The sequence below is a fragment of the Cydia pomonella genome, chromosome 7 (assembly GCF_033807575.1).
Source record: "Cydia pomonella isolate Wapato2018A chromosome 7, ilCydPomo1, whole genome shotgun sequence".
NCBI classification, from domain to species: Eukaryota; Metazoa; Arthropoda; class Insecta; order Lepidoptera; family Tortricidae; genus Cydia; species Cydia pomonella.
In genome coordinates this window covers 9,420,284-9,436,315 of record NC_084709.1, presented here as the reverse complement: position 1 = coordinate 9,436,315, position 16,032 = coordinate 9,420,284, and the positions used below count along the sequence as shown (strand labels likewise).

Genomic DNA, 16,032 nt, shown 5'->3' with positions numbered 1-16,032 from the left:
CTAGTTTTCAGGTTTTTTATGGCAACGTCGAGAAAGTGAGGATGAACTTTGTTTCTTTGGCGGGAGGTGCGGTGATAAAAATGCGACGGTGCCACTAATTTAAGAAGTTCTTCAGAACATTTCCCATTGAACAGACGGTAGGCACAGAGAGCCAACGTCTCTCCGAAGACTGAAAGGTTCCAAACCGACTGTGAGATCGGGAACACCAACAATACGAACTGCCCCATGTTGGATGGAGTCAAGTGGAAGAAGTTGGTATTTAGGTGCTCCAGACCAGAGATGAGAACAGTACCTACTCCATATGTGGTCGAACCTGCGCTTTGTATAACGAAAGCCGGTGACCTGGTGTGAAATATTGTTTCACTCAATTGAGCACCCCGAGCTTCTTAGAGGCCAGTTTGGCTTCGAGTTCCAAATGACTCCGAAGCTGGAATTACTGGACTTCGTTCATAATGTGGACACCGAGTATCCCGATACTTTTGGAGATGGTAAGGAAAATGTCCTAAAATTTTGGCGCTAAGACAAATGGGGTTTTATTAGCGGAAATCACGCAAATTTGTGTCTTACTGGGGTTAAACTGGACGAAAATACGTTTACCCCACTCGGATACCTGTTCAAGAGAGGCCTCAATTTCGGACACAAGTTGCATTCGGCATTCCAACACCTGCTCACAAGGGGCATTTGCACGACCCATTGTCTATTAATATTTTAGCGTCAGTTAATTCAGATAAGCATCAAATAGTGGTCATGATACTACATAAAAACTTTTTACAAAAAAATAGTAAACTAGCTTCAAAAAGGATAAAATAAAATATTATCCTTTTTTTAAGTATATTCGTTACCAACTGATATGTTTGAAGTCGGTGCCAAGCCAAATTTAGAAGCATACCATGATTTTGGTGCGATTCAATAAAGATGCGGATATATCAGTATGTACAATACGTTGGATTGCCTTACTACGACAACAATGAACATACTTTCTGTAGTAGGTACCTCAGAACATACGGTCGAACCTTCTTAGCGCAGTCCGTACCATGTTTGTCGGTATATTAGTATAAATCTAATGCGTTTATTTGCCGTCGTAATTTTTATATAGCTATTTTCGAACTGTCCGTAGCACGCAAGTGTGGAATTGAGACTGAGTTATTTCCAGTCCCTTATCCAGAGAACTTCAAACAAGTCAAGGACCGTCTTTAGGACTTAAGCTCTTTACCTTCATGCCAAATTTCATCTAAATCGATTCAGATGTTTAGCCGTGAAAAGGTAACAAAGAGATTGATAGAATTTATTCCACGTTTAAAATACCTATTACTGCAGTTGTAGTGTGATTTATAGACATAAAGCTGATTATTTTTGACCGGTATTGTTACTATTTGGCTTGTTAATATTTCATTTTATCCTTGTTATCCTTTTTGAAGTCGGTTTCCTTTTTGTGTAAAAAGATTTTATTTTCCATTTTTAGTTTTAAGGCATTGCATTATTAATTGCATAGTTGTGAGCTTATGAGTGACGCATGACACATGAATGAAAAACACAATCATGTTAAACAATAAATTCGTTAACTTTAATAAATAATCAGGAAATCATTCCTGCCACTACTCTAAATCTAGCCTCCGCCCCGCCACTGACCGCCCTCAACCCTCCGATCACTCAACCTCACAAAACATCAACCCCTGATCACTGAAATCTGAATCCTTGATCCTGAACCACCAAACCTTCAACCTCCGTTCCCCGACCCCTTAACCCCAGACCATTTAACTCCGTATCCTAACCCCCAATTCCTAAACTTCCAACCCCGACTACTCATCTAATATGTAGAGTCAAACTCGTGGTAAGTCTATAGTTGCACTACACCCAATTGGTAAGTTTCGAGAGGAAATGCTTCAGTTGCTTAAGAATACAAACAAATCACCATGCATGTGCCTTTATAAATCGAGGAGTTCCCTCAATTCCTCATAGATATTATCACCAGATCAAAACCAAATTAAAATGGAACCAACTTGGAGATAACTCCTTTCAAACAAAAAAAGAATTACTGAAATCGGACCACGGGTGTCTGAGTAATAGGTGCACGTACGGTCATGTCTGAAAATATCGGTATGAAAAAAGTGACAAAAATTTGTATACACGACTTTATTGCCCAAATGTTAAGGTAGTGTATACATATTTTTGACATATTTTTGTATCGATAATTTCAGACGTGACTGTACATTTAAAAAAATAGCCACAACCGAATACTCCTGTATCGCTCTTCCTTCTATGAAATTGAAGTAGGTTAAAAACGGCAGGAAGCTAAATTAAGCCTACCAAAAAAATTACCAACAGTTTGAAATAATAGTTGGGCTTTTAAAATTAAGATTTGGCTCTAATATTGTAAAGACATTTTCAAATCGCAGATCTCGAAATCAAACCCCTGTTAGTACCAATGAGTTATGTACATAACATCAATGATTTTCTACAGAATTAATTTTTAATACAATAATTTTCTAAAAACAGAACATTTAAATAACAATAATTTTCTAAAAACAGAACATGAATTATTTTCTGTAAAAAGGGAACACATTTCGCATTTGCTTAATATTTACCATCGAGAAAATAGGATAATGCTGTTAGTTAGGTGCTTCAATGGTATAAGTTCTGAGGATTTACCGCGAAAACCAAAATTCGAAAATTGCGGAGATCTTTCTCTCTTACTCCAATGAAGGCGTAATTAGAGTCACAGAAAAAGATGCCCGCAATTTGCGAACTTTGATTTTCGAGGTTATAGCCCTGATACCACAATATTTCATAAAAATTTGAAGTACTTACTATCCTTTGAAAGGATTTTATTTATACACACGTATAATTATCATTTAGTTATAATGTTGATTATGATTTAGATCGTAATTGTTCTTCTCACGTATCAAGAATATTGTATCCACAACTGACAATCACACAACATATGCGCGAGCGCCGCCATCTGATCACAATAACCATAATAGCGACCGTCCCCAACCTGTGTGATGAATCAGATAAATTGCAGTCCACTTTGAAGTATGTCATATGTTATTATGATCGTGCTAAATGTACAAAAATGTTTCTACGCCGCATTTAAGAGCTACCCTACCCTAAATACACATATAAAACATTATTTTACAAAAAAAAATATCGATCGTATATTAAATATTTTGCTTGAATATTTGTTTGGTTATATAGACGAAATATGAAGATTGTACTTATTAATTATACCCAAAAGATGGCATTAGCTGATTAACAATGCAAAAGTTCTTCATTACTTTCTTTACAATAACAAAGTAGACGTTTCTACTATAACTTGTTATTCGTTGTAAAACTTCAATCAAAGTTTTGAATATCGATAATCCACCACCCGGCAAACCGCATCGATAGTTCTCAACAATAGTACTTGTAAAAAGTAGGGTGGGTGCAATACGATCGGCATTTACACGCCATATGCAGGCCCAGGGCTCCAGGGATGCCCACCCTAATTTCAAATTCCTAATGAAAACTGTTGGACTTTGGTTAAGTTCATAAATTATATAAGATAGTTAATGTGAACACGCGAATATGTTACATTACTATTGGAGGCGGCGACTTAAAATTTAGTTCCAACTTCCCTACAAATAGCGAGTAGGTAAAATAAAAAACAATTTGATTACTAAACCGATTAAATTAGTATTTTATAATTATTACAGTGGCGATGAATACACAACAATACCTGGCACATTGAAATCCAGCATTTAGGCTTACGAAGATCTAAAACTCGAATGAGATTGACCTCCCTTTTTCTTGATTTCGAGGCGACACATTCTACTTGATTCAACTTATCCTGTCGACGATGACGACTATTTGGACCATGCAAATAGTTTAAAAACCAAGTATTGATTCTCCAACTATTATCACAACACGAAAAAACCGCGCCCCAAAGCATCTAAACCACCGTTTTAACGCCATATGTCGCGAAAAATTCAGCCATAATTGCATTAAGTTACCCCAAGTCGAGTTCGTTTAATTATACAGTCCCACTTAGACATATGTGCTGTGTGGGTCATACGAAAGTGCTTTGATCATCATTGGTTTGAGTACGTCTGCTTGGGGAGTTAACATGCCATCTGAGAATTGAAAATGTTTGAATTTTTGTTGAGGTTCTACGGTAATATTCCGAGGAATTGTCTAATATTTATTGTTAAAGATTTCCAAGAACAACATTCATACGAATAAGATGTCTACAATATTACCTGTCATATATTTTGATATAACTACGTTTAATTGTGAGACTAATTATTATTAATAATAGTAAAGTGCCTAGTATACTATGTAGTGTTGGCCGAAACGTTAATGCAATTAATCATTATTATAACCGTCCGTTACGGATTACGGTTCAATTTATAAAGGTTAATGGTTAATTACAATGAATTTTTGGCCAACACTAATACTATGTAGACTTAACACATGACATTGACAAAAGAGGTTTACTAAACGGAACCGTGTTGAACAGCAGCTAAGTATATCATTTTACATATCAGAGCACCCGAGGTGCTTAAATGTTAACTCAAAATTGTAGTTTTTATATTGGATTTTACATGTACTACTCAAGGATAAATACCATGAAATTCAGCAAAACCTTAAAAGTTTAAAGCTGGCTTGATAGAAAAAAAAAACTCTAAAACATGTCCAATTTTAAATTATGTTCAGTTGTACGAGTATATCGTAACCACGCTCACCATAGCAATATATTTTTAATATAAAATAGCTAGTGATATAGCCCAAGGATCTGACCGGAAAAGATTTAAATAGAAGTATATTTTCAGAGTTATTGAAATAAAAATCCGACTGCACCTTTGGAGTGAGCATTCTCTATCTGTGCGAGATTGCGGACCGGCGCGCGGAATCCTTCCGATTAGTGATTAGATGCCTCGCTCAGTTTTAGCAAATGCCCATCCTTAAATATCTTACACATTTTACTTTATAGCTCGCGATATGGTTACCATAGGGATTTCCACTTGTGTGTGTGTGTTTTTTTTTACACCATAATGTTTATAAATAAATATCCCTGCGAGGTTTGCATTGGTATCAACATCTCCCTTCGCATTAGAGCCACGCGCCATATAATCCGAGGCACGCGTTGACAATTACTTATCAATAACCTGTTATCATTATCACTAACACAAGTCAATTTATTAGCTGTCATTAAAAGCCGAAGAAGGATAAATATTAAGATTACAAACTTTGTTAATGTTTATACGAAATTGGAGCCGACAGCGGGACGCAAGTGCGGTGGTGACAGCCAGAGCTTGTGCCGAGGCGAGGCGATGCTGTTCCGATGCTGATAAGTGTGCGTAACACTATGGAGTTTTCTACAAAGAATATTGATCGGGTTGGGTTGAGGCGGTCACGATCTGGTGACGAACTATTTGGTAAGTGACTACGTTTATTGTTGCCTACTAACGTATTATAAAAATATTTATAAAAGCAATATACAGCGCGTTACGAAAAGGCTGGTTTATTTAAAAAAACTTACTTTGGTTTTAAATATCAAATTTCTATAACTACTTATATACTTAGATACGTCGTCAATATAGCTTTTCTGCGATGTTCCACTAGGAAGAGGCACGGCTCAAGGGACAGCAACTAAACTTCATTACAATAATTCCATATCTGGCAAAATATTTTAGAGGCATGGTCCATATTTAGAGAAATTACCTATACTCAATAATCTCAATGTCATAGATAATTTTTTCCAATAATCGGGCTGGTGGTGGTGTAACCAGACTAGACAGGATCCAAAACAGGTACATCTTTCAATGTGGCTAAAATACCACAAAAATTCAAGAGATCCACATAATGCGCCGAAATGAAGATCACATGACTCGAGAGGTAAACCATTAAAGAAGGCAAAAGAGGCAGAGGCCGCCCACCAACCAACTGGATGCAAACAGTTCACAAAGATTTGCCGAAGACGGGCTTAGCACCAGAAATGACGCAAAACCGCTAAGATTGGCGAAAGAGTATTAGGAGGACTGACACCGAATAGGGATACGAGTAAAAGCCACAGGATTGATTGATTAACTTCCAAAATAATAAATTTTCTGTTAAACAAGACCTGTTGTTTGCTATGCTGATTGGATATCAAGTATAAGATTGAAAAATTAAGAAAATACTATAATATGTTTTAAGAATTACACAACCGTACCTACACTATTTAATCTATCACTCGGACAACATGTGAATCGATTGACTGATGCCGAGAACATTTGTCGCTCAGTTAATAAGGTGTCACTTCTATCGCCTGCCGGTCTTCGGATTGATGGATGAAGGAAGGCGTTTGTTTCCGATTATCTGAGCTAGTTTGATCAACTTTATTTACGTACTCTTTTTTCCGTCTTTCTAAGAAAAAACAATGCTTAATAATCGATAGATTCGTCAAAATAATAAGCTCGTCATTATTTTTTAATGTTACGTGCCACGAATGCTTTTGTTGTGGGTACTCAGACAAGGATATATACAAATATTTAAATACATAGAAAACATCCATGACTCAGGAACAAATATCTGTGCTCATCACACAGATAAATGCCGTTACCGGGATTCGAACCCAGGACCATCGGCTTCATAGGCAGGGTCACTACCTCAGAGCATAGAATAGTAAAGAGAGGACAAGCCGTCGGCGGCCGTGTCGCAGATGTTAGCTCATTGAGCATACACTGCCCCTAGTTCACCATCAGTTGTTACCGAGTGTGCACTAATGCTGAGACACAGAGAACATTCCGTTTTTATCCAAAATGCCGAGTTGTGCAATAGTTATCTGCAAACATCATAGTGACTTGATTAATTTCCACATCTATAGGATCACTTGTCACAGGCAAATACGATAAAAACCATTAATTTCTAATAAAACTACGAATTCAATCTAAGATTCCGACTTTCATCCCTATACATTTACGCTTGATTGTCATTCAACAATATTGAACATATTGTATTACATTGCTGCTGTACAAGTTACATAATTGCAAAGCCAAAAGTTTACGTCGCAATGTAAATGAAACAACGACGACGCCGCAATGAAATGAGGGTAGAAAACGAAACACTCGGTCACGAATTGTCTCATAGTGCATAGTAGGTAGGCTGCTTGGTCAGTGATGTGCATCATACTGCGTACCGAGAAATCGGCATCGATAAATTAAAATCAGTTGATGTTAACAATAAATTTAAATGTAACATGGATGGATATAATGTTTTTAATGTCTATACTTATTATAAATTATTTTATTACATGCATTAACTAAATGATACATTATGTTTAAGACTGTGTGTGTGTTGACGCTAGAAACTCATACGTACCTGTGTGGGATGATGTTCCTGTTACTTTTCTAAGAACTTTCCTAAAACGTTTTACATACCTAAAATCTGCCATAAATAATAATAGTTTATAAATACATCAATAAATACACATATATATGATGTAAAATATAATATAAATATCCTAATGTTACTTACCTGTAACGCCATCTGTGTACCTAGTTAAGTAAACAGTTTTTTATAATAAAGCGTAATGTGAAGGAAGTGGTATGCATGTGTGCATCGGTTGACCTCTAGTCGCCATTGCACCTTGTCGAAGCGCACACGTATACCGTTCGGTCGCATTTTTGGCAATTTTCGACTCAAAACCGTCTTCTCACTCCCGCACCATACCTACAATCGACAAAGTGGTGATATGTACGTGTGTCAGGACAGGTGATTTTGATATGTTTTATTTATTATTTATTTATAGATTTCCAAGTGATCCCAAAATTCAGAGCAAAGAATACCTATGGTTGAAAACAAAAGAAGTATATGCCTTTGTACGGACACTTCCGTATGACGGAATTGGCTGCATTACCTACAGTCCAACTATGTTTACGACCACATTTTTGGTAGTAAATATATCTTTATCTTTGACTTTTATTAAAAAATATTCCAAATATTAATAGTTCATAAGTTTACTGAGAACTTTAGGACTATGTAAGCGTTTATCAAAAATAATATATGTACTTATATCTAAATTTAAACATTTGAATAAACATGCTATCGACACATTACCATAAGTGATAAATATTTTAAACAATTATTAACAATGAATCGGAATATGTATACAATGAATATCTTTATTATTTTATGTACAATAGTTTAATATCGATATCACGATGTCTTCGGCCTAGTCTCTGCCATTACCTTTGTGTGTGCGCATGATGACACGACTCGCTGCTCGTCCGCATGCACAGACATGGAAATGATACGCGTGTATTATGCAATAGGAGCGTCGGTATACAAGTGTGTGTGCTTTCGATGTGTTAAAACTGCGTGTTTTATCTTTGCAATCACTTGTGCTTTGAGTAAGTTAAAGAACTTGCGACAGGCGAACTCACGCTCGAACTCCTTATAATCATATATCTGTGGTCACTAGGTCAGACCAGTCATCAAAATAGAAAACTCCCATGACTCAGGAACAAATATCTATACATGCTCATCACACAAATAAATGCCCTTACCCGGATTTGAGCCCGGGACCACCGGCTTCATAGGCAGGGTCACTACCCACTAGGCCAGACAGGTCGTCAAATATATGTCAAATGTATACGTAGTAATTAGGTATATATAGGTATGAAAACGCTCTTTACTTTACCATAAAACTGGTTCTGGTACCACTTCTTAATCACAAAAGATTATCCATCAAAACCCAAACTGTCATTAAGGACACCCGCAAATATATACTTTGAACAGATTTCATTGAGAGCGAGCGAATGGCCAAAAAATGGCTAAAATCTGACAAATGGCTTTCCTTTAACGTCTGCGCCTATCTTATTATCGTTACTACCGAACAGAACTCTCATTTGAGACTTCTTTTCATTTCTATCGCCTTTTCTTCAAATAAATTTGAACCTTTCCCAAATATTGTTAAGCTTTAGTTTGCCTTAGCTGCACACACTGATTTTCCAGCCAGGTCTGCTTACTTATTTTCGGCCTTGATATTCGCAAAATTAGGTTTGCTTTTCTGTGCAAAGGTTGTAGGTAGGATATCAATTTGAGAAGAAGCGTCTGTGTTAATAGCATTATTCGCAATCTCATCCATACACTCGGGGGTTAGGCCGACTATAGCGAGGTATAATTTTTTATGCGACATATAAAACATATTTATTGCAATCATAATCGGTAGAGTTTCTCTTGAGGTTTTTTGGACGCAAATGGGAGCGAACTAGTAAAAAAAACTTTTTTATTGTTGAAAAAATTCGAAAATATAATAACGTCCACCTAACAAATACATAATATATCTATACAACGTACTTATTGCATTGATGATTACATTTTCTTTATATATAAGTGACTTGAAAGTCTTGTTAAACCATATTTATAATAAAACTTAAATCAATAAATACTTTATGGGTCATGAAGGTTAAACCTACTTTTAAATATTTTGATTTAAGTGTATTTTATTTATACCCAATGAACAAGTAAGTAGATAGTTCAAATTAACATAAGTCAAAATTATATTATAAATCAATGATTTATTATTATATTTTGTAGGATTTAATTTACAAATACTTACCATAGTTCATTCGACAAAATTTAACTTCGTTGCCAACCGTACCAGTATCCGTATTGAAAGCAGCATAAACCGCTCGCGGTTTTCAATATCATACTGTAATTGTCGGGCTGACCCTACCGCAACTCAATGCGCTCTCAATTCGAGGCAGTTATTATTACTTGACCCGGTGATTGAGCTCTCCTGCTCTCTATCGTTGAAAACGGCGACTATTGGTCCGCGGATTTATTTCCCGCCTCCCGCTCGACGCTGACTGGCTAACAGCGCCACGCCCTCCCAACTTCAGAGCTACGCTTAGGGTAGACAAAACCCCACTTATATATTTTCCACCCTTATATTGCGCTCGCATTCGTAAAGTTACTACCGGTTGGCACGCACGCGTCTTATAAGCGAGCTCGCGATATAAGTGTGAAAAGTTTTGCAAAGTGTAGCATTAATTAAATGAAAAAACAATGACAATGGACATTCAAAATAATTATCAAAGTTATAAAGAGGCGTCTCCTGATTCGAAGGAGAGTCATTTAAATATCGAGAGTGCAAGGACATCTCAGATCACAAAACCCGAGATGCAGGCGACGGTATTGAATGCTGGGAAGACCTCAAAAAGATCGTTTGACGTTGCTTTCTTGATGATGCCGGATGAAAAACTTCGTCAGAAGCAACCTGAAAGGCAACTCCGTGTATCAAAACAACTTTTCAATAACGAAGAATGGGAACATCCGCTTAAGAGGATTCCAGAAATTTACAAAAACAGTGAGTACTCTAACGAAAACACGATGGACTCAAAAGATCAAGACGATGACAGAATGCGCATTAGTAATAACATATCACCAAATTTTGGATCTGACATTAATATCGACGTCGGTACGGATGAATATCCAAACAAAGCAATGTATTGCAGTGATTCCGAGAATTCTGATCGTTCAAGGAGCCGCCCAAACTCAAATGAAAGTGCAGCACGGCAGCCGAAATTTCTACCCGAATATAAGAATAAGATTTTCGACGACCCGACTTTAATTAGCATGCAATCAAGAGCTAGATATGAAAACCGGTATATTGAGAAGCCGCCAGAGATGTCACCGAGAAGCGCATTCACGAAAGTTTCTAACTATACCATGCGTTCACCTAATCCATCAGTCAGTCCTGACAATCTGCTGTATCAAAATTCTGTCAGTCCGCCTTTATCTGTGACTAGCCAATCCTCGAATTCTTTTACGAAAGGACCAACTTTTAATAATCTGCTTACACCAGCGCAGCTCTTGAATGGTAATAATTTCTTTAAAGCACAAAGCATTCCTGCATCTTCTCCAAATTATCCCGAACCGAGTCCAAATCAAACAAGAACTAGTGGAGCATTCAAAGGCGTTGAATACCAGGAAAAGCAAAGTTCTCCGAAGCCACAGATATCTCCTAACAAGTTAAACTTTTTACCGTTCAGACCAGACATACCTTATTTACAAGCGGGATCTTCCTACCCGTTCAGTGTTCAAAACTTCCAACCGCCAAATCCAGAATTCATGAAGTTTCCAGTTCCAGCAAGAGAACCGCTTATTTCTAACCCAGCGGCTGCTATACTCAGCACATTGTTGCCACCGACATTGGCTGCTTTTTCCTTGCCTGCTCAAAATGTGTGTGCAAAATGCAGCATTAGTTTCCGAATGACCTCAGATCTCGTTTACCACATGCGTACACACCACAAGAGCGAGTCCGTATCCGACCCTAACAGGAGAAAGAGGGAAGAAAAATTGAAGTGTCCTGTTTGCAATGAAAGTTTTAGAGAAAGACATCATCTAACGAGACATATGACAGCACACCAAGACAAAGAAGGAGACATGGACGACGTCCCACAAAATTTTAACAAGAAAAGCAAACAGTTCTACCCCCATAATGGTTCGCTCATTCACAAATGAGTCGCTTATGCAAATTTAATTTCGGCCTCGGAACTGTTTTCAATTCGAAAGAGATGTAACTAATTAATAATAGTCGATGTTTGAAACTACGTCAGTTAACGGTCTTTGTGGATTCTCGATTTGTTTTTAATCGTTGTTGTTATATGATTAAGATATATCCTCTATGTGCAATATTAGCTTTTAAGTGTTCTATTTCTTTTGTGAATATGATTTTAGATGTAGTAGCAAATCATTAAAGTACTTAAGATAAATCGTTCTGTTTCTTTTAGCAAAGCTGAGCGTATCTGCGGCTAACATTGTTCAATGGAACCCAAAAAAGTTAATAATGAATTAATGAAAAGTCATTCTTTTCAGGCAATTATTGGCTCATAGATGATAAATACCTTAAAAGTCAGAAAACACACATTATGGCTGCAATGCATTTAATACCATACATTTCATCAATACCTAATACAAATCGCGATTTCCTACCATAGCCAAATCTTAAGCATTATTTTATAATAACACAAGATTTCTGCTGATGCTCCTGAAGCGAACGTCCAAGGAACAAGTTTAAATTAGACGCATAAAACTGATAAACTTGTCAAAGTAAAATAATCATTAAGTTTCTAATTAGATAATGATGGTCCATTAAGATTTCAATATTAAAATAACCTATTCAAATTCGTTACAATGAGAACTACTATACTAAATTAGACATGAACGTGGCAGTTAGTAACGAAGCTTAGCGTGGCAAATGTAGGTAATGTGAGGGTGAGATATAGAGCCATCATTCTCCCCCATTGTTAACATAACCTGTCGCTCAGATTTATAATACTTACTCTAATAAATGTGCGAATGAAATATAAATATTTTAATTGACATATACCTTTTGATTACTCTCTAACCACACTTATAAGATAGGTATTCATTTTCAAACGACGTATTGAAAAAATTACAGTCGGCCTTCAATCAAGTACTAAAATTACAAAGGTAGGTTTATTTACTCAAAGTTAGTTTCATAATGTTTCAATTTTTTTTTTCTTTTTTTATACTACGTCGGTGGCATACAAGCATACGGCCTGCCTGATGGTAAGCAGTCTCCGTAGCCTATGTACACCTGCAACTCCAGAGGAGTTACATGCGCGTTGCCGACCCTAACCCCACCCCCCTCGTTGAGCTCTGGCAACCTTACTCACCGGCAGGAACACAACACTTTGAGTAGGGTCAAGTGTTATTTGGCTGCGGTTTTCTGTAAGGTGGAGGTACTTCTCCAGTTGGGCTCTGCTCTAGATCTGGAATGACATCCGCTGTGCTGTGCCCTACCACACAAGGCGAGATGACATTCACATTGCCCATACCTCTCTTTTGGACGTAGTTTAAGGACATACCCGGGTCCAAAAATCGGTCAATGTCGGCAAACGATTTTAGTTCAAAGTATTTTTTTAGAGTTCCGTAGTCAACTAGGAACCGTTATAGTATCGTCATATCCGTCTATCTGTCTGCCCATCTGTCCGTCCGTGGCTTTGCTCTGTGATCGTTAGTGCTAGAAAGCTGAAATTTGGTACAAATATTTAAATCAGTTACGCCGACAAAGCCGTAAAATAAATACTAGATGGCTTCCCTCTGGGTCAAAATTCTTTTCGTTGTTTTTTTTTGTCTCCAAAAAGTTTGACGCGGTGGAGCTTTTTGTATGAGTTAAATTTTGTTTCTGATTTTTCTCATGTAAAATACAACATACAGCTAGAAAGACATACAATAGCACTTGACTTTTTTATTTATTTGATACAAGACATATATACAAGCGTGACAGAGTGGTCAGAAACAAGACAACGAAAATAATTTTGACCCCGCTACACGAAAAGTGGAGATGAAGTTTTTTTTTCGCTGTAACCTGTCGCCGTGTGGGGTGTCGTTACATAGGTCTTTCAAAATGAATATACCCATATTCGTTCTGTAAGTAACATTTTTTAATAAAATAAAAAATAAAACCCTCTAACTATTGAACCATGGATCCAAAAAATATTAAAGTAAAGCTTAGCTTTCAAGGAAAATTATAGCGAAGATAATCGGTTCAGCCATTTTTGAGCTTTTGCAAAAAAGTCTCTTTTGACGGACGGGTAGCTACGAAACCCTACATGAGGCCATAAAATATAACCAATAATAACCAATGAGATCACTAGTACCTTCTGTGACCTTTAGTAAAGACATTATAATACCAAGGGTACATTTTGTATAGCAGGTACCTGTAAGGGAGAAATCTCGACTGATTGATGTTTTGATTAAAATAAGTGAAACTCGGGTATGTACTTACTTATGTTTCACCGTTTTCATCATCTAAAGATGGTAAGATTTTAATTTATAGTGTACCTTCCTGACGCGGAACAGTGAATCTTTGTATTGACCTTCATTCGGATGGCAACTGCAGCTGCATTACTGCTGCGGCATTGACGCGGGCACTGTCACTGTCAGTTTCCTTGATAGAGATACTATCGTAGCCGCATTACTGCCGCCATTAGAACGTTCAACCTGTCACTCATTTTATCAAAGAAACCCACAGTGACAGAGAATGCGTCAAGGCCGCAGCAGTAATGTCATACAAGTAATGCAGCTGCAGTTGCCATCCGAATGTAAGTCACTGTTCTGCGTCAGGTAGGTATTATATAGCCATACAAAGTTCAAGTGATAAATGTGTCACAATTAGATATGGCCTTACCGCAAGATTTGCGATAACGCCGATGACACAAAGGTAAAGACGGTGCGTCCTCTTATCCTCTTTAAAAGCACATGATCATCAAAATCACAACGTCCTGAATCTATTTCATCCCCTACAACAAAGTCCGTGACTAACTCTGTGACCAATAGTCTGCGAACGACTTGGTTCCCAGCACCGCGGCCGTGTGGGTGCGAATGGGCGATCGCCGGGCCATTGCCTCGACAGCCGTGGAGGATCGCTCTGGGAAACTGGTGCAGATTGTCCTTGTTTTCACATGGGGTGGTGGCCTAGTTAGGATTATGGTATGATGTTGTTTTTGTTTTGTATTAGGAGAATTTAATAATTATGTTGTATATACTAGTTAAAATTAATTACAGTGTATTGTTATTTTGTATTTGCGATGTAGATATTTAGGTATCCCCATTTTTTATTTAAAGATGCAGATGTTCTACCGCTATACGTAGACGGGTATTTACTATTTTGAATTTTTACATTATACTTGTACAATAAATACTAGTAAATACCATAGCGTGAAATAGAATAAACATCTCTTTTATTTCAAAATGACACAATAAACCCATATTCACCGAGCAGCAACCTTGTCCGTGCAAGACGCGCGAAGCGTCGAAAACAATATTTTTGCCCGCTCGCCCGACCGTGAGTAATTTAATACAGAAATTCATATTAGGGACACTCTCTGGATACACAGTGCACGTTTGGTGAAAATTTTGTATGTTTAGCATAAGAATAGACAACAGTGGTGGTGTATTAAATAAAACCAACCAATACTATCCACATCAGATTTTTTCTCTAGCGTCTTAGATTTATATTACTATTTGTCTTATTTTAACATAAAAAATACTTTTACAGTACATATGGTACTACTTTTCCGCACTAGTGCGTAAATTAGCACATTATGTAACTATGTCGAATTTAAAGGGTCATATGTACTGTAAAACGTTGTACGATACATGTGCGAATAGGTAATTCGGCCGTGTTTTAATTTATCGCCACTCGTTACGAATTTCCTATTTTTCGCACTTCTATCGTAAATAACTATGCTAAGACTTCAAAAAAACACACCCTAACTTAAATACTTGCTGCTTAATTACTTTATGAAGACCATGAGTGTTTTTGGTTGTCAGTTAAATAGTGTTCTTACTGACTTTAAAGAGAAAATGTCAGTGTGGTTGTTGTCCTGTAAATATAAAGAGATAACATGACATAACAGAAATTTGTAAATTAAACAGGGGAATAAAATAAAAATGAAACAAAAATGAATAGAAGAATGAAGTAGTTGCGTACGCGCCGACTGTAACTAACGCCTTCCGTCTGTTCTGTCCATTGTGCGACCCTATGTCGAGCGGGAAGTGACCGCCGGTCTGGCCTTTGTCCTCCACGGTATCTGCCAAGAAAATGTATGGTAATGATATTAGAGCTTCTTTGAGAGAAAACTGTATTAATTATATTGCCCATTTTAATTTTAAAGTAGGAGGAATAAGCAATGGTTTCCTTAAGTACCAAATATATGAATTATAAACTGAAATAAAGGTCATATACCTACTAAAGAAAAAGTTACCAAGCCCTCCCTCCAAACACAAGTCAAAGCAATTAATATAATAATCTGATTTGTTCCCTAATATGTACCAAATATATGACTATGCTTTCATTTAGGTTAGGCAGATACGTTCGTTAGATACATTACTCGTACCGTACTGCGCTCTAGATACATTTATTAGCCTATTTTTATTAATTTAAAAAACATTCTTGCAAAATGGGCGCGTTATTTTGTGTGGAGTTCGTGTGAAGACTGCATAAATTATAGGTAGAAGTATCTGCACTAAATTTCA

At 36.9% G+C, this 16,032-nt stretch overlaps 1 protein-coding gene across 1 annotated transcript; it reads left to right on the top strand.

Annotated features, from left to right (window-relative positions):
* Nucleotides 1-4,747: 4,747 nt before the first annotated feature.
* Nucleotides 4,748-15,309, top strand: LOC133519767 (uncharacterized). Its single transcript, XM_061853856.1, has one exon. The coding sequence runs from the start codon at nt 10,030-10,032 to the stop codon at nt 11,485-11,487; it is 1,458 nt and encodes a 485-aa protein (XP_061709840.1). The 5' UTR covers nt 4,748-10,029; the 3' UTR covers nt 11,488-15,309.
* Nucleotides 15,310-16,032: the final 723 nt, after the last annotated feature.